Here is a 19,783-nt window from a genome sequence, read left to right as displayed (position 1 = left end):
TCTAATATGTTTGTTATTTCCATTACTATAAGATTCATTATCACTCCATTTCCAACTCGAAATCAGAATCTTTTTAATATAACCCAGAACTGTCTAAGTGCTGTTCGTCTTTATCATATCTTAAATATTTTTGCTTAGGGCTTTCTTCTTTGTCTTCGGATAAAGCTAAATAGTCAGGTTCTTAATCCATTACTTTATTTAACGTTCTCTTATCATTGACTTGTTGTAATGAAAACATATCATCTTCAACTGTGGGTGTCTTTTCTGTTGAAATAAGCAGATAGTAGGCGACATATATCTCATGGTCGTCTAATTTCCTTTCTCTTGCAAAATTATCTGCATCGGTTTACTCACAGATTCTTCTTTGGAATTTTATCTGCTCACCTTATATTGGTCTCTCTATATATTTTCTAAACGGTATATCTCTAATTATTTCTTCACTATTATCCATATTGAAGTTGACTTCCATTGGCGTACCAAATTGATCTGCTTAGATGCGATCTTGTAACTAACAAAACTTATATGCCTTTTAATCTTCTATATAGTACCCTAGAATTCCTCAAGCAGTTATATGTTTTATATGTATTATATGTTTTTGATGAATCTTTAATCTCTACTATCTTCTCTCTTTCCATTTCAATAAACTATTCTTCTTCATAAAGACTTTCCATTAAATTCACTATTTATTCTTACTGTCTTTTTAATAATGAGCCATCAATGAATATAACGAGATGAACATTATCTCATTTCGTGTTCCAACCTTTAGGTGAATTTCTCAATCCATACAATGCTCAATTTAATTTATAGTTTCTTGTTTCAGAATTAAATCCTCCGATTTCCTGTTATAAATATCTAGATCTATTTTTCCATTTATAATATGATCGAGCGTCAATTTGATTTTTCTTTCACTTTGGATCCAGTTGTGTTGAATTGATATTTATATCAAATTCTAATGTTTTCTAACTAAACGCTTCTTCATTTGGGTTCAATAGGTTTTCATTCTACCTGTAATTCTGTTCAACCCCTTGTTCCTAGTTTCCAATACTTCTCTGGTCCTTGCAACTTACACATGGTTGACTTTCTAAACTCGTCTACATTACTAATTGCTACATTGATTACAATGTTTCTTTATCCTACCGATAATTAGGTTGGACCCCATGTTCCTAGTTTTCAATACTTCTCTGGTCCTTGCAACTTACACATGGTTGATTTTCTAAACGCTTCTCCATTACTAATTGGTACATTGATTACAATGTTTTCTTTCTCCTACCGATAATTATGTTGGACCCCATGTTACTCGTTTACTGGTTGATTTTCTAAACGTGGATTACTTCAATAGTAATTACTACATTGACTACAATGTTTCCTTCTATCCTACTGAAAATTCTGTTGGATCCCACGTTACTAGTTTACTAGTGCTTCACTGATCCTTGTATGTTATACACGTGGTTGACCTTCCAAACTCTTAACCACTGCATCACTATTTACTACATTGACTACAATGTTTTCTTCTATCCTACTTATAATTCTGTTGGATCTCATATTACTAGTTTACTAGTGCTTCACTGATCCTTGTATATTATACACGTGATTGACCTTCCAAACTCTTAACCACTGCACCACTATTTACTACATTGACTACAATGTTTTCTTCTATCCTACTCATTAGATCACATTTTTCTAGTTTTCTGGTGTTCCTTCTGATGGTCATTGATCTTTGAGTGCTTTAGTGCTCCGAAATTAATTTCCGTCTGTTGCATACAGCCATCTTGTTACTTCCACTTTCCTTCGTGTATATATAACTATATATATACTATACCGAACCAAACTCTTTTTTCCTAATATCCATTCTCCTGCGCTCTCTGTCGTCACCCTACTACTTCTCATTTACACCGAGAATTCTGGGCCCATAACCTATTACTAATCACTGACGATTCGGGACGGGACGGAATTAATACACCACTTATGGCCTTGGAACAAAAGAGAAACTTTATTTTCATCCCTGGTAATTTATACCCACTCGATACAAGTCCCAGCGCCCTCTACTAACTTTTCTTCCTCCTTTCTATACTGGCTCTTGTATCGAGACAAGTTATATATTTAACAATATATTCACTGGTTTTGCAACATATAATTGAGCATTGTCATGCTGAAGGATAATATCCAGTCGTTTTCCGGCCGTTTTTTGGGCAGTGCTCCACTCAAACGCATCAATTGTAGTCTATAGCGATCTCCACTGAGAGTTTCACACCAAGCTTATCCCACCAAGCACAGAGCATTAGCTCGAAGCCATGATTATTCAGTTTGGCCATTGAAGCAGCATATCACACATGACCAAACGCCTTTCAATATTTATTGGTTTTAATTCATACGGCACAGAGGAAAGGTCTTTTGTGTTACTCCCAACAATTCTTCCTTCAAATCTTCGTTTTAAATTTTTTTTTGACTGTCTAGAACGTTCTTTGTCTTATGTGTCAAGATCATCACTTTAAAAACGTCGAAACCAGTATTAACATATTAAAATCTATGAAACATGGTTGTCTTAAGTTTCACGCAGCATTCACACCTTCAGATACTTTTTTCTTCAAATTGTACAAATTCAGATATTTTGAACCTACTGAAAAAAAAATGTCTTTCACACTTCGACGAAATGACACATACTGAGAAGTGAAGCCTATCAGTGAGGCTTCAACATGAAGTTGGTTACAAATGTAACACCATCTGTAAGTACTTTAAATTTAACTTATAGACTATAAAATCCCATTTTTCTTATCGAACGCCAAAATTTATTGAACAGCCAAGTATAACGTTATGGTTTTGAACAAATGTATAATATTTTTATTATTTTATTATTCTTGAGCATGTACATCTCTGTAAAAATTTCCAATAAAAAGTAAAACAATGATATAATATAATTATTAAATAACTCTAATATATAATTTACTAGCGACCCGCCCCGGCTTCGCACGGGTGCAATGCTGATACTAAATTAAATACACTACAGAAAAAATATGAACGTTGTATATAAAAACATAGCGGCCCGCTCCGAGTTTGCACGGGCATAAAATATATATGCCTATGTCACTCAATGAAAACATGATTAAAATCGATCCAGTATTTTTGGTTCATTCATTACTGCCCTTGGCCTGCACGCATTAAATTTGGAGTAAAACAATTCCTCTTCCCCTATACTTACTATGAAGATTTCCTGCTATCTTTGGAATATCTAAATTCATACAATTTTTATTACATTATACATTTTTAAACGCAAATTTTAAATTTGTAATATCTCCGAAAATATTTGTTTAATTTACATGCTATAAGGAACCATATTGATCTATATTAATTGCACACTGTATTTAAGGTACTTAATTCGATAAGGATTAATGCCGTATTGCTTAAAATAGCTTCGTAAATAAGCCATTTTCTCACGTAAAAAGTAAACAATAAAAATGGTTAATGTGGGTTATCCCTAAAAGATAAACATATACCATCGCAGACTTTTTTGTAGACCTTTTTATGGTGTACAATACTGTAGTACATTAATTTGATCTAACTCGTAGGGTTAGGCAGCGTTTTTGCTAATTGCTAAATAAGCCTAAAAAATAGGTTAATTTACGATATCACGTTAGAAACCTCTAAAATTAGTAATGTTGCCTTAGTATATTATGCATGTATTATACATATAAACCTTCCTCTTGAATCACTCTATCTATTGAAAAAAACCGCATCAAAATCTGTTGCGTAGTTTTAAAGATTTAAGCGCACATAGGGATATAGGGACAGAAAAGGCGACTTTGTTTTATACTATGTAGTGATAAGACACAAAAAATGTGTAAATATTTACAATTAATGTTTATAACACTGATTAAAATAAGTAGAAGAAAATACATAATAGGTGTTAAATTATAAAAATATAACATATTAATAATTAAAGGCAAATTCATTATTATTATTATTTGATGTGGTTTTGCATAAATACACATTGCGCAATTGCATGGCAGGAGAAAGATATTTTCAATGACTCAAATTATGAAAAACGTTTAATCTTAATAGTTCCTTGAACCAAAGCAGGAGACAATGAAGATTTCAAACAAAACAAATTTCATAAAAGTAATCTGAAAAAACAAAGGCTTTTCGAATATTACTATTAACAAAAAAATTAAAGTATTAGTTCAACCTATATAGAAAAAGTTGTAAAAAATCATTATATCGAAATATAAGTTTCTGCAATATAATTAAATATTGTTAAAAATTCTGATGCTTCATCAAATTCAGTTACCTAAAATTAATATTTTAAACAAAAATCTTTATAAATATTAGGTGCCTGCACATATTTTGATCATCGGTGAAAATTTAAAATATTTGATAATTTGATGGTTTTGGCATTTCTCTATAATTATAACAATACTTCCATTTAGTATTACAGTATTATTATGAAGCTAATTAAACATTTTTAGACGCTTATGATACTGTTGTTCAGTTCAGAAAAAGGGTGAAGGTAGATCGATGATTGATGGTATGAGCATGTTAACGGAAACATAGGAAAAATTTATAGAAAATGATGGAAATATTTTGATTAATATAGATTGTACTAATTTTTCTCAATAAATGACGTTTTAAAGTAGAAAAATGGTCAAGGTACACGCAAGCACCAAAAATATAAGAGAATGTGGTAATAATAGAATTAGGAGGAAATTGTCTATAATGAGGTATTGTTATCTGTTGGTAGTTCAAATTTCTGAAACAACTGAACAAAATGAATGGACAAAAATAAACAATAATAAAAGATATATACTTGCGTTAATGCTTTGGTTTCTTTCAAAATTAAATATTTACAGAGATTGATATCTTAACAACATATAACGTTATGGACACCTACATTATAATTTCTTTTTTATATTACATTAGCTATTTTTCGCAATATTGCTTTTTACTTTTTTTTCTTCTCAATGACAAATTATATTTTGTAAATGGTATGAAATTCTATATATAGTACAAAGCATAATTGGTAATCTAATTGGTACGTACGTAAAATTATGTTCAAATGTAACATGATGATACGAATTTCTTATTAAATGTAAGTTCGAATCACGTGGTTTGTTAATTTTGAACGTTAAAAAAGTTTTGTAGTTATTAGAAATGATTTAGTAGAAATTTGATTGTAGGCTTCCTATATCTAGAATAATATTCGTAATCGTAGATTATGAGCATTTCTTGTGTCTAATTTTAGTTTCAGTCTAATAAGCACTTATTAACAATAATTGTTGATTGATTGGAACTACAGGTATAAACGGCCCTGTTGTAATTTTGTTTGATAGCTTGTTATTTATTATTTTTATAATAGGTAAAAGCGTGAATATGCAATGCACTTATGAAAGGTTGCTGTTAGTCAAAATCAGGTCTTAGTTCATTTGTTCATCATGCTCTTATCTTGTGAAATAATATTTAAAATTGATTTAATCAATTCGAATATTGAAAATAGTTTACTGTTAGACCTCAAACTTAATTACTGATTTCATTTTACATAAACCATTGACAAACAAATAAACCGTTCTTACATATTGATTTGTTTTTAGAGAAAATTAATGTATAAAAACTAAGTTTGTTGTCTGATAAAATCGAATTGCGCAGATGTAATTTTAATATTATAATAATTAATTTTGTAGAGTTGATATTTTAACAAGTAGTTACTGCTTCATTTAATAAGTAGTAATAGATACTTCATGCCTTTCTCTATTTATTTGTTCAACTTTTAGCTTTTAAGAATATGGAAGAAGAAGAAAAAGAAAATTGTCCTCTTGGAGATGATTTGTGCGAAAGAATGAACGTCTTCCACGATCTTCTGATGTCCCATGTGTCATTACAAGCCTTAGCTGCGCCTCAAGATGAAGAGAATACCGATAACAAAATAAAACCAAGTCCACTGAATAAACTCTACACTTTTATTAACACCGTGAAAGAGCTAGAAGATGAACCTAAACCCGAAGAAGGTAATAATTAAAAGTTTTTATTAACGACATATATACAACCTGTGTTAACTTACAGAGCCAGAAAAAAAGACACCGGAGGAAGTTTTCCGAAAAGTCTTGATAAGTACCATAGTAAGATGGGCCGAGGAAGCCCAAATAGAAAACTCTAAGTTAGTACAAGAGATGTTCGGACTGTTAGTGAGGCAATATGATGCCGTCGGAGAGCTTATTCGAGCACTAGAAAAAACATACATTATCAATTCTAAAACAAAAGTCGATGTGGCAGAAATGTGGGTAGGATTAAGTCAAATTAGAGCGTTACTACCCGTACAAATGTCCCAAGAAGAAGAGGAATTGATGAGGGAACGACTATGGAAACTAGTTAATAACCATACCTTCTTCCAGCATCCAGATCTAATTAGAGTGCTTAGGATTCACGAAAACGTCATGGCGGTCATGATTAATACACTTGGTAGGAGATCTCAGGCCCAGTCTGATGCTAGTGCGCAACCAGCAAATCCAGACGGCGAGACAAATTCAAAAGAAAAGGTACATTTTCAAATATATAATTATCTATGTCATACAGAAAGCATCATTATTATTTTAGGATACCTCACATGAGATGGTAGTAGCGTGTTGCAGATTTTTATGTTACTTCTGTAGAACAGGGCGACAGAACCAGAAAGCCATGTTTGAACATTTCGATTTCCTTTTGGACAACAGCAACATTTTATTGTCAAGGCCTAGTTTAAGGGGTTCTACACCTTTGGACGTTGCATACTCATCATTAATGGAAAATACAGAATTAGCGTTGGCGCTTAGAGAGCATTATTTAGAAAAAATCGCCATATATCTATCACGTTGTGGATTGCAATCAAACACCGAACTTGTAGAAAAAGTAAGTTTTTCTGAAATAGTGGCTTTAGTAGTTTAGCTTTTCGAAATGAATACTCAGCACTAACATTATTAGCAAGTCTATACAGAAATCACTCATGGTGTTTAGATGTTTTATTTCAGTTGGGATGTAAGATTGTTCAGCTTAGTTTTATCATATTATTAGTTCAGCCATTTCGTTCCCGCTCTTTTTTTTCTGATATTAGTTCTAGGATTTCTTTAGGGTAGTTATTACCGTTTAGTTTTCGTCTGATTTCTGGCGCATTTTGTCACATTGAGTGCTGAATATCCCTGACCAACTTCTCTACTTCAAAATTCAGTTCCTCTTCAGTCTCTATCTGGCTGATGTATATAATTGCTTAAAATGTTTCTAATGAAATCCAGCAGATCTAGGATCTTATCTAGATGCGTTGGCCAATATGTAGGTTTATCGGTCGAAATAGTTTCATAACCATATGCTTGAATAACATTTAACAATTCTCTCCCATTGGTTGTAATCAGTCTTGGTCCCCAATATATATGTTTAGCATTACAGTCACCGCCTATAATAAATCGATTTCCCAAAGTTTTAAAAAACTGTTTATATCTTTCAAATTTTATATTTTGTTTTGCTGGGCTAAATTAAAATAAGAAAATATATCGATTTCAATATTTCTTTTATTCAAGGGTTATCCTGATTTGGGTTGGGATCCCGTTGAAGGTGAGCGATACCTCGACTTTTTAAGATTTTGCGTTTGGGTAAACGGAGAAAGCGTAGAAGAAAATGCCAATCTGGTAATAAGACTTTTAATTCGAAGACCGGAATGTTTAGGACCGGCCTTAAGAGGCGAAGGAGAAGGCCTTCTGAAGGCTATTGTCGATGCTAACAAGGTAAAGATAATAAAACTAGATTCGTGTTTTATAATAAACCCGATTATTTAAGATGTCAGATAGAATTACGGATAGAAGAAAGATGATGGAGGATGCAGCTGAAGGTACAATAAACCTCACCAATTTCTCCCACCCCCTCCCAGAAAGTGAGGACGATGAAGACTACATAGATACAGGAGCTGCGATCCTTAATTTCTATTGTACTTTGGTAGATCTTCTTGGACGGTGTGCCCCTGATGCGGCTGTTATTGCTTTGGTACGTAAAAATATGTAATAACACCAACACCAAATAGTAGTTGTGTTAATTTTTAGGGCAAAAATGAATCTTTGAGAGCCAGAGCTATCTTACGATCCTTGGTACCACTAGAGGATCTTCAAGGTGTTCTTAGTCTTAAATTTACTTTACACAACCCAGCACAAGGAGAAGAAAGGCCGAAATCTGATATGCCTTCTGGACTAACGCCACCTCATAAACAATCAGTTGTCCTATTTCTGGAAAGAGTTTATGGCATTGAGACTCAAGAATTGTTCTTTAAGCTTCTGGAAGAGGCATTTTTACCGGATCTCAGATGTGCTACAATGCTGGATAGGGTATGACGAACATACTTGTGGCGATAATAATATTATCATCGTTTAATTTATTTTAGCATGACGGTAGTGAATCTGATATGGCCTTAAGTATGAATCGTTATATCGGCAATTCGATTCTTCCATTGCTCATTCAACATAGTAAATTTTATAGTGAAGCTGAAAACTATGCTTCCCTTTTGGATGCCACCCTGCATACTGTTTATAGATTATCAAAGAACAGAATGCTTACTAAAGGCCAGAGAGAAGCTGTATCAGACTTTTTGGTAGCCCTCACCAGTCAACTACAACCGTCGATGTTGTTGAAGTTGTTAAGAAAACTTACTGTTGATGTTTCCAACTTATCCGAATATACGACTGTGGCTTTAAGACTTCTTACCTTGCATTATGATCGTTGCGCCAAATACTACGGCTCCAACTCTGGACAAGGTGTATATGGTGCAGCAAGCGATGAAGAAAAGAGGCTTACCATGATGTTATTCTCAAATATTTTTGATTCTCTCAGCAAAATGGACTACGACCCAGAACTGTTCGGCAAAGCTTTACCGTGTCTCACAGCTATCGGTTGCGCTTTACCACCCGATTATTCTCTCTCCAAAAACTACGATGACGAATGGTATTCAAATAAAACAGCAAAATCTGGCCCAGACGGTCCTTATAATCCTCAACCAATTAACACAGCCGCTGTACAATTAAATAACGATCTGAATAATATCGTTCAGCAATTCTCCGAACATTATCATGATGCCTGGGCATCACGCAAACTTGGAAACGGTTGGAGATATGGTGAGCAATATTCTGGCTGGGACGGAAACAAGAGTCATCCAAGATTGAAGCCATATTCAATGTTAAGTGATTATGAGAGGGAACGTTATAAAGAACCTGTCAGGGAATCCCTTAAAGCTTTACTCGCTTTGGGTTGGTCAGTAGAACATACAGAAGTTGACTTACCCTCTACAAACCGAGCATCGCCTTTTATGAGAGGAGAGAGTACAACTCCGTTTGACTATGATCCCCATCCTGTTGATATGACTAATTTAACATTATCCAGGGAAATGCAGAACATGGCCGAGCGAATAGCAGAAAATGCTCACGACATCTGGGCTAGAAAGAAGAAAGAAGAACTCGACACTTGTGGGGGTATGATTGTATGTTTTTGTTGCCTTCTTCCTTATATTGATCCTAATTATTTTTAGGTGGAATTAATCCTCAGTTAGTGCCATATGATCTCTTGACAGATAAAGAAAAGAAGAAAGATCGAGAACGATCCCAAGAATTCTTGAAATATTTGCAATACCAAGGATATAAGCTACATAGACCAAATCGTGGAGGTCAACAGGAAAATGAACTCTCCACTGCCGGTCCTTCAGTGGAATTACGTTTTGCGTACAGTTTGTTAGAGAAATTAATACAGTATCTTGACAAGGCCACCATCAACATGAAATTGTTGAAGCCATCCCAGACATTCAGTCGAAGAAACTCCTATATTAAATCTTCCAGAGATATAAAATTCTTCTCGAAAGTTGTGTTGCCGCTGATGGAGAAATATTTCTCCACGCATAGAAACTATTTCATTGCTGTTGCTACAGCTACGAATAACACAGGTGCTGCCAGTCTCAAGGAGAAAGAAATGGTGGCGGCATTATTCTGCAAACTAGCCAGTCTATTAAGATCGAGATTGGCTGCCTTTGGAGCTGATGTCAGAATAACTGTTAGATGTTTACAGGTGTTGGTTAAAGGTATTGATGCCAAATCGCTAGTAAAGAATTGTCCAGAATTTATCAGAACTTCCATGTTAACTTTCTTTAATAACACAGCAGATGATTTAGGCCATACAATAATAAATTTACAAGAAGTTAGTAATAATTAACATTAAGAAAATGCCTTCTCGTTATTCTAATAAAATATTGTTATTTTAGGGAAAATATAGTCATTTGAGAGGAACTCATCTGAAAACATCAACCTCTTTGTTTTACGTTAACTGTGTAGTACTGCCAGTTCTAACAGCAATGTTTGATCACCTAGCTAATTGTGAATATGGAAGTGATTTATTATGTCAGTATTAATTGCATTAATTTATTGCACTCTGATTACATTGATATATCTTTTCAGTGGATGAAATTCAAGTGGCCTCGTATAAAATTCTCCAAGGCTTATATCACTTAGGCACAGATTCTACCCTACATCGTGACCGAAAATATTTAAAAACAGAAATGGAGAAATATAAACCAGCGCTTGGTTCTTGTTTGGGCGCGTTCAGTTCAACATTCCCAGTGGCCTTCTTGGAACCCCACTTAAATAAAAATAATCAGTTCTCTTTGCTGAACCGTATCGCTGATCATTCTCTGGAGGCTCAAGATATTATTGTTAAAATGGAAGCTTTTATGCCTACTTTGGAAACGATTCTATCGGAAGTCGATCATTTTGTGGACAGTGACAAAACTTATTCTGACGCTCCTCACATTATTGACGTCATCATGCCCATGCTATGTTCATATTTACCATTTTGGTGGTCCCAAGGCCCGGATAATGTTAGTCCAACAGGAGGGTGAGTTATAAAATTAATGTAATTAAAATTAATTTTGATTCATCAACAATTTTGATTAGATCATATGTGTCGATGGTGACGGCGGAACACATGAACCAGCTTCTTAAAAATGTGTTAAAAATGATCAAGAAGAACATCGGTAACGAAAATGCCCCCTGGATGACCAGAATTGCTGCTTACACACAACAAATTATCATCAATAGTAGCGAAGAATTACTAAAAGATCCATTTTTGCCTTTAGCTGAAAGGGTTAAAAAGAGGACTGAGGCTATGTTCCATAAAGAAGAAAGTTTGAGGGGATTTATAAAGAGCAGTTCCGATGATACCTCTCAAGTAAATATATGATTAGTTATGTCAATTTTACCATTACATGACATTAATTTTAGATTGAAACACAAATTCAAGAAGACTGGCATCTTTTGGTCAGGGATATTTACTCGTTCTATCCTCTTCTCATAAAATATGTAGACCTTCAAAGAAATCACTGGCTGAGACACAACGTGGAAGAAGCCGAACATTTGTACAATCATGTTGCTGATATTTTCAACATCTGGTCAAATTCACAATATTTCTTGCGTGAAGAGCAAAATTTCATTTCTGCAAATGAAATTGATAATATGGTTCTTATTATGCCTACTGCCACAAGAAGGACGGTTGTACCGGATGGTTCTCAACCTTCTGTTGGAAAGGTGAGTCGAATTAAATGTTATTTTTGTTAATATAATCACAACACAATTTCACATAGGACTCTTTGGATACATTTAAGGTATTTACACTATATATACTGACGTAGTGATCCTAATGACATTTTTGTTAATTTGTAAATAATGTTTTTTAGAAAAAGAAAAAACACAGAGATAAGAAACGTGACAAGGATAAGGAAATACAGGCCTCTCTTATGGTAGCATGTCTTAAGCGTCTGTTACCAGTAGGTTTGAATCTTTTTGCTGGTCGGGAACAAGAATTAGTACAGCATTGCAAAGATAGGTTTTTGAAGAAAATGCCAGAGTATGAAATCATAGGTAAACCAGTTACTTACCTATTAATATAACAGATTCTATTTAGTTTTTTTAATATAAACTTTAGATTTTGCAAAGATTCAATTAACTCTCCCTGATAAGATTGACCCAGCTGATGAAATGTCATGGCAGCACTATCTGTACAGCAAGCTGGGTAGTAAAAAGAGCATTGCAGTCAATACTGTAGATAGCAATGGAAAGAATCAATTAGAGGAAACAGTTGATAGAATAGTTGCTATGAGTAAAGTCTTGTATGGATTACATATGGTATGTTTCATGTTGTATTTTGGGTTCTACTATCTACAAATTTTTAAGGATAATTTTTTAAACATTTTTGATTAGGATATCTATAGATATACGCTTGTATTGTGACTGTAGTTTTCTTTAAGCTTTTCTGTCTTATATTTTCTACACTTGGAATAATACTATTATTACATTTTCTACTATAAATTAAAATTGACCAACTTGTACATTTTCAATTAATTAAAAATGATTCAATTCATTACATGATTAGAGCTAATAAAACAGTATTCCTCAAATTTCTAACATATTTGTTTTGGTTCATTATGAATTATATTTTCCTAGATTATTTCAAAATTGTAGTAAAAAATTGTTGTATTATTTTTACTCATTAATCATCAATTTATTTGTTAATTTACGTTGCCTCTGGCCAGATTGACCATCCTCAACAGCAGCAGAAAGGTGTATATAGGTCGATTGTATCCACCCAACGAAAGAGGGCGGTGCTGTCTTGTTTCCGTCAAGCTTCTTTGCACAGTTTGCCAAGGTTCGTTATTTTGCGTCATTTGTTTTCTGTGTGTATTTTATTGCTTTTTTGCTAAATATATCTAACTCCTAGCTCCAGACACATCTTAAGTTGGCACGCGTTTTCTTTTCACTGATTAATAAATTATTAATATGTACTGATATTTTGTGATTTACTAACATAAGGCATCCAAGCCAAAATCGGGCAGAGATGGATGGAAAAAGGTAATGAATGCTGCCAGGAAGCGTGCAGCACTAGCTTGTCTTAGATGTACTCCGCTATACAAACTAAGCAGGTGTGTTTTCTAACATATACAATATATAAAATAATAATGAGTGTATTCTACAACAACATAATTATTGTAGGCATCGAGCAATTAACATATTTATCCGAACCTATCGTGATTTCTGGTTACAAGATGAAAACGTAGGCCAAGAAGTAATGATCGAGGATCTTACCCAAAGTTTCGAAGATTCGGAACTGAAAAAGAAAGATGAAGAGGAAGAAGAGGGCAAGCCTGATCCTCTCACACAACTTGTGACTACTTTCTGCAGAGGAGCAATGACTGAAAGGTAATACTAAACTCTCTATTTTTACATATATAAAAAATAAATTACTTTATTCGAAAATCGCTTTCTTAAGGAACAAATTGTTCCCTCCTGGATATTATAAACGGCAAGTTCATTAGAAAACCTATTATAATTAATGTTTAATTATCTAATAAAATAGTGCTTGTATAACTTTAGATCAGGAGCGTTACAAGAAGATCCGCTGTATATGAGTTATGCAGAAATTATCGCAAAATCCTGTGGCGAAGAAGAGGAAGAAGGAGAAGAAGGTAAAGAAGAAGGAGGCGGTGAAGGTGAAGAAGGAGGATCGTCAATTCATGTAAGTTTCTAATATGATTTCATAAGTATGTCTTAAACATTTTATGCGTTTTTTTAATGCAACATTAAATATTAGAAGGTCATGCAAAAATTGAAGGTATGATTAAACTCATTACATTTTACAATTGGTAATGAAGCTTTTAAATCAAATTATTTCAAACAATGTTTATATCTAACAGGAACAAGAGATGGAGAAACAAAAGCTACTCTTTAACCAAGCCAGATTGGCAAACCGTGGTGTCGCCGAAATGGTATTGCTTCATATATCAGCTTGTAAAGGGGTGCCATCGGAGATGGTGATGAAAACTCTTGAGTTGGGAATTTCAATCCTGAGAGGCGGTAATTTCGATATTCAAATGGGTATGCTAAACCATTTGAAGGACAAAAAGGACGTAGGATTTTTCACGAGCATAGCTGGTTTGATGAATAGCTGCAGCGTGTTAGATCTTGACGCTTTTGAAAGAAACACCAAAGCTGAAGGTTTAGGTGTTGGTTCTGAAGGTTAGTAGCAAGTTGGATGAATCATATTTAATTAATTTTATTTAATTAAACTTCTACTAAATGGTTGGGCCGATTTTAATGAAATTTTTTGTGTGTATACACATAAAAGTATTCGAGAAGAATTTAGAGTCACAATTAGTCCGAGTAGCTGACTAAATAAAGATAAATGACTAAATTAATTCAAGTTGCTATAAATAACTTGATATGTTTAAATTACTACACCACTGAATATTATAACAAAGTATCATAAGTAAGATTATACTCAGAACTGTAACAACTTCAGAGCATCAAATATAACTATAAATGATCTTAATTTTTTCTACATTGGTACTTATAGGGAATAATAAATGATGTAATACATGTTTTTATATTAAAACAAAGAGTATATGAATAAAACAATTTTGAAATTGATATTTCATTTTAGCTTGTATATTGAAACAATAACGAACACAATTAGGTAATATATTTTTTTTACAATTTAGAAGTGTATATTAAAAGAATATATTTACAATAATTAAATTAACCATTGATTTTTCAAAACTTTGATCTATAAAGTAAATAATAAAAATAATTCATAAAATGTCATATAATAACATCTCAATATTTACAATGTTTTAAAATGTTTACAAATGTACTGTTAATAATTCATAATTTCTTCCTTCTCCTATATTTTTCATGAAAATTATGTAGTTAGTTTCGTTTTAACTTCCTCGTATTTTCATTACTTCATTTATGTGTTCATACAATTTTTATTTTTTATCCATATTTCTCATCTAAAATATATGTTACAAAAATAACCCAACCCAATAAATAGCCCAATGATTAAAATAATATGGATTCTTAAAATTAAATGGGCATATTAATTTATTCTCTCTACAAAAAATGTAAAATATAAGCTTACGTGATCATACCATTCTTAATCGTTTTTTATTCAAACTTGCCGTAACTGTAATAGTTCCAACAATACGGAGTACCACAAAATCTTAAATAATACTCCTTAAAATTAAATAATTCCGTTTAATAATGTTTTAACATACTCACTTTCCGTTTTAATATCCGTTGAAATATAAAATATAGGAATTTGATTCAAAATTGCCTGCTGGAATTTTGCGATACAGCGATGCTAGATTTTATTGGAATATATTTATTTGTACCGCATACTACATAAAAATTTTAGGCCTAAACATTATTTCTCCATATAAGTTTTAACCGTGGCAAATTTCACACCTCCAGGTGCCCCCTTTTACCTCAAAAAAGGAGGCAAAATATTTTCTAATCCGATTAATATATAGATAATATTGAAATTTTATTATATTTAATAGAAATTAATACTATTCTGTATTGTAGGAGCTGCTGGTGAAAAAAATATGCATGATGCTGAATTTACTTGCGCCTTATTTAGATTCATCCAACTGACATGTGAAGGTCACAATTTAGGTAACAATTTATATACTGAATGTATACATTACGTATTAAATAAATTCTTTTTAGAATGGCAGAATTACCTACGTACTCAGGCTGGTAATACAACAACAGTTAACGTTGTTATCTGCACCGTAGATTACTTATTGCGTCTCCAAGAATCCATTATGGATTTCTATTGGCACTATTCCAGCAAAGAATTAATCGATCCAGCTGGTAAAGCAAACTTCTTCAAAGCCATTGGAGTCGCCAGTCAAGTATTCAACACTCTCACTGAAGTCATTCAAGGACCGTGTACTTTAAATCAACAAGCTTTAGCACATTCCAGGTAATTAATTCGATCTATTTTATATCATCATGTCGCTAACTTGTTTTATTCGTAGATTGTGGGATGCAGTTGGTGGTTTTCTTTTCTTGTTTTCACACATGCAAGACAAATTATCAAAACACTCCAGTCAAGTTGATTTACTTAAGGAATTACTCAATTTACAGAAGGATATGATTACAATGATGCTCTCTATGCTTGAAGGTTTAACATTTTAAACATTTATGACTAGTTATTATATCTATATATCTAACTCAATTTTAGGTAATGTTGTCAATGGAACTATTGGTAAACAAATGGTTGATACATTAGTAGAAAGTGCTTCCAACGTCGAACTTATCTTAAAATATTTCGATATGTTCTTGAAACTAAAAGATCTAACATCATCGGCTAGTTTCCAGGAAATCGATGTTAACAGTGATGGTTGGGTATACCCTAAAGATTTTAAAGAAAAAATGGAACAACAAAAAAGTTATACACCGTAAGTATTTTCTACAATATAGATATAACTTCGATCACTTATTTTTATCTTATAGCGAAGAAATTGAATTTTTACTGGCTTGCTGCGAAACAAACCATGACGGAAAAATAGATTACGAAGGTTTCATCGATCGTTTCCATGAACCAGCTAAAGAAATAGGTTTCAACTTAGCGGTATTATTAACGAACCTTTCTGAACACATGCCAAATGAACCTCGACTAGCTAGATTCTTAGAAACTGCTGGTTCCGTCTTGAATTACTTTGAACCGTTCTTAGGGCGTATTGAAATATTGGGTAGCAGCAAGCGTATCGAAAGAGTATACTTCGAGATCAAAGAATCTAACATCGAACAATGGGAGAAACCCCAGATTAAGGAATCCAAGAGAGCTTTCTTCTATTCAATCGTAACAGAAGGTGGTGATAAGGAAAAACTGGAAGCTTTTATCAACTTCTGTGAAGATGCCATCTTTGAAATGCAGCACGCCAGTGGATTGATGGCGGTAGAAGATTCCGGAGGCGGTGGTCAAACTAGAGCTACCACATATAGTTACATGGCTGAAGATGACGAACAAAAGTAAGTTTAATTACCCAAATTACGTTGATAGTATATGGTGAACATTAAAATTACAAGCAAAACAAAAAAATACATTTTGAATTCATAAATTTGGTACTTTGCAGGGGTAATTCAGTGAGACGAACTTATCAAACATTTAAAGAGGGCATCTCTTATGGATTTTCTGCGCTGAGTCCAACAAACATTAAGCACAAAATTATTGAATTGCAGCAAATGACAGTACCAGAACTCTTTGTCGGTAAAAAATTGAATTAAGTTTATTTTATTGATAAAAGCTTATTTAAATTTAATTTTGTTTAAGGATTCTTCAAACTGCTTTTCTATACTTTCTATTATTCCGGATTTGGTTTTGCCATTGTTATAAAGTATCTCTTGGGTATTCTTATGTCCTTGATGCGAGGTCCCGTAGTCGAAGAACCCATAATTGAAATTAAGGAAGAAGAAAAGGTTAGTCATCTACGAGTACTGCCTCCGCTACCACCAACAGAAGATCCTAACACGCAAATACAAGCATTTGGTTTAGATATAACGAAAGAGGAAGGAGGACAGTAAGTATAAAATTGAATAAAACAAAGCTCTGATTAACAAAACTATAATATTTTAGATATAAAATGGCCGCTCATGAATCACCAACAGGAAGTCAGCCATCCTCCGCCGAGGGTGAAGGAGAAACCACCCCTGAAGAAATACCTGAGCAAGCTGAAGCTGAAACACCGGAACAACCTTTATCATTATCTGATCTTTTAGGGTAAGCATGTTTTTATAGATTTAATGATTTTTCCCTGTATCTAAAAATTAAATGAACAAGATGACCACCAACAAAAATGATCTACTTTTTAAGTCAACTTCATCAAACTTTCAACTTCAAAACAGAAAATAGAAAATAAGTAAAATTTCAGTAGCGATAATTTAATTACCATCATCATGGCAGAAACACCAAATCCAGGTGCCCTTTGTCCGATTTCCTTCCTCGATAACTTAGATGCGTGTGATCTGGAAAATTACAAACATCCACCATTTATGTTGATACTATGGTGGATAAGCATAGCCGGTAAAGCAGCGTTCGACAAGATCATGGAACTGTTAAACCAGGAAAAAGATGATAGCGGTGGTGGTGAAAAAGGAGAAGACGGTGGCGAAGATAAAGGAGGCGAAGGCGAAGGAGAAGGTGGTGAAGAAGGCGAGGGTGAAGGCGAAGGCGAAGGTGAAGGGGAGGAAGAAGGCGAAGGTGAAGAAGGCGAAGAAGCTGCTGCGGAAGAAGAAGGATAACTGCTATTTTGTAACGACTTATACGGAAATATATACTATTGTTGCCTATTGTTATACTGTATTATTTTTAATATAAGTAAATTATAGTAATTAATAATATCGTAATTCCTTGTTAATGCCTTTTTCAGAGGTGAACAAGCCAAATTAGCTGCACAAGAAAAAGCCGAAGCCCAAGCAGCTCAACAAGCTGCCATGCAAGCCATCGAATCGGAGAACAAAGCTCAGTCCATAGCCGAACCATCTGCTATGCAACAAATCAACTTTAGCGCGTACACCCATCGAGCCGTATCATTCTTAGCTAGGAATTTCTACAACTTAAAATATGTTGCCTTAGTATTAGCGTTCTGTATAAACTTCATGCTGCTATTTTATAAGGTTATTTTTATAAATCAATTTTCTCAATTATCCTATAATAACTTTAATTGTGCTTTTTAATAGGTCTCAACACTGGGAGGTGATTCTGATGGTAGTGGTAGTGGTAAAGGCTCGGACATTATCGAAGGTTCCGCGGAAGGAAGTGGCAGTGGAAGTTCAGAGGAAGAAGACGACCCTCCTGAACTAGTGATGGTGGATGAAGATTTCTACTATATGACACACGTAATGCGATTGGCTGCACTTCTACATTCACTGGTATCTCTTGCGATGTTAATTGCCTATTATCATTTGAAAGTGCCACTAGCTATCTTCAAACGGGAAAAGGAAATTGCTCGACGTTTGGAATTTGAGGGGTTATATATTGCAGAACAGCCTGAAGATGATGACCTAAAGTCTCATTGGGATAAACTCGTAATATCGGCCAAGTAAGTTGTTAATTAATCTGTAATTATTATTTTTTCACCTTCTTTTATGTGTCTATAACTTGGTAAACATATTTCAGGTTTTCTTTACTGTCTCTCTCCATTGTTTCTTCAAATTGCTCTTGTATCTGTTTTCGTTTTTATCTCTTGTATCATTCATTTTACTCTTGGTATGTTTTTATAAATCATAGTTTTTAACTTTTTATTGAGATGGTTTTCCATATATTTAATAAAAATTTTGATTTTGACCTAACATTTACTCTTAAATTCTAGATCATTCCCGGTTAATTATTGGGACAAATTCGTCAAGAAGAAAGTACGACAAAAATATAGTGAAACATATGACTTTGACTCCATCAGCAACTTATTGGGTATGGAAAAAACTTCATTCCAACAACAAGAAACAGACGATGGCCACAAAAGCATAATTTGGTAGTAAGTATTCGAAAATCATAAAGGTAAATTTTCTGATACATGTCATTCTATCTATTATTTTTTAATCTAGCATCTTAAATATTGATTGGAGATATCAAATATGGAAGTCTGGCGTTACCATCACCGACAACTCCTTCCTTTATTCATTGTGGTACTTTATTTTCTCCATTCTGGGTAATTTCAACAATTTCTTCTTCGCTGCTCATCTGCTGGACGTTGCTGTTGGTTTTAAAACATTGCGTACCATTTTGCAATCAGTAACACATAATGGAAAACAGTTGGTGTTAACAGTGATGTTACTTACCATTATTGTATATATTTATACCGTCATCGCCTTCAACTTCTTCAGAAAGTTCTATGTACAAGAAGAAGACGAGGAAGTCGATAGGAAGTGCCATGATATGTTAACGGTAAGTTTAACAATATTTCTTTTAA

General features: G+C 33.5%; 1 protein-coding gene across 3 annotated transcripts in view; it reads left to right on the top strand.

The window, feature by feature from the left end:
- Positions 1–19,783, top strand: part of RyR (Ryanodine receptor) — a 63,410-nt gene that overhangs the window by 42,729 nt on the left and 898 nt on the right. For all 3 annotated transcript variants that reach the window (XM_076406634.1, XM_076406633.1, XM_076406632.1), the window contains 30 exons: positions 5,760–5,993; positions 6,049–6,521; positions 6,580–6,870; positions 7,533–7,736; positions 7,789–7,992; positions 8,049–8,327; positions 8,384–9,464; positions 9,521–10,179; positions 10,244–10,379; positions 10,437–10,872; positions 10,932–11,205; positions 11,259–11,561; positions 11,711–11,894; positions 11,959–12,158; positions 12,566–12,678; positions 13,023–13,229; positions 13,404–13,545; positions 13,724–14,045; positions 15,393–15,482; positions 15,537–15,795; positions 15,851–15,996; positions 16,057–16,273; positions 16,329–16,847; positions 16,952–17,085; positions 17,149–17,395; positions 17,452–17,595; positions 18,245–18,491; positions 18,555–18,916; positions 19,187–19,348; positions 19,419–19,758. In XM_076406634.1, the coding sequence (XP_076262749.1) occupies positions 5,760–5,993; positions 6,049–6,521; positions 6,580–6,870; positions 7,533–7,736; positions 7,789–7,992; positions 8,049–8,327; positions 8,384–9,464; positions 9,521–10,179; positions 10,244–10,379; positions 10,437–10,872; positions 10,932–11,205; positions 11,259–11,561; positions 11,711–11,894; positions 11,959–12,158; positions 12,566–12,678; positions 13,023–13,229; positions 13,404–13,545; positions 13,724–14,045; positions 15,393–15,482; positions 15,537–15,795; positions 15,851–15,996; positions 16,057–16,273; positions 16,329–16,847; positions 16,952–17,085; positions 17,149–17,395; positions 17,452–17,595; positions 18,245–18,491; positions 18,555–18,916; positions 19,187–19,348; positions 19,419–19,758 (8,609 nt within the window). The remainder of the gene's footprint in view (positions 1–5,759; positions 5,994–6,048; positions 6,522–6,579; positions 6,871–7,532; positions 7,737–7,788; positions 7,993–8,048; positions 8,328–8,383; positions 9,465–9,520; positions 10,180–10,243; positions 10,380–10,436; positions 10,873–10,931; positions 11,206–11,258; positions 11,562–11,710; positions 11,895–11,958; positions 12,159–12,565; positions 12,679–13,022; positions 13,230–13,403; positions 13,546–13,723; positions 14,046–15,392; positions 15,483–15,536; positions 15,796–15,850; positions 15,997–16,056; positions 16,274–16,328; positions 16,848–16,951; positions 17,086–17,148; positions 17,396–17,451; positions 17,596–18,244; positions 18,492–18,554; positions 18,917–19,186; positions 19,349–19,418; positions 19,759–19,783) is intronic.

The sequence above is a fragment of the Rhynchophorus ferrugineus genome, unplaced genomic scaffold (genome assembly GCF_030347505.1).
Source record: "Rhynchophorus ferrugineus isolate W39M unplaced genomic scaffold, kcgeb_rfMv2 rfM6, whole genome shotgun sequence".
In the NCBI taxonomy this organism is placed as follows: domain Eukaryota; kingdom Metazoa; phylum Arthropoda; class Insecta; order Coleoptera; family Curculionidae; genus Rhynchophorus; species Rhynchophorus ferrugineus.
Note: the sequence above shows the minus strand (reverse complement) of the source record. Positions and strands in the feature narration are given on the sequence as shown.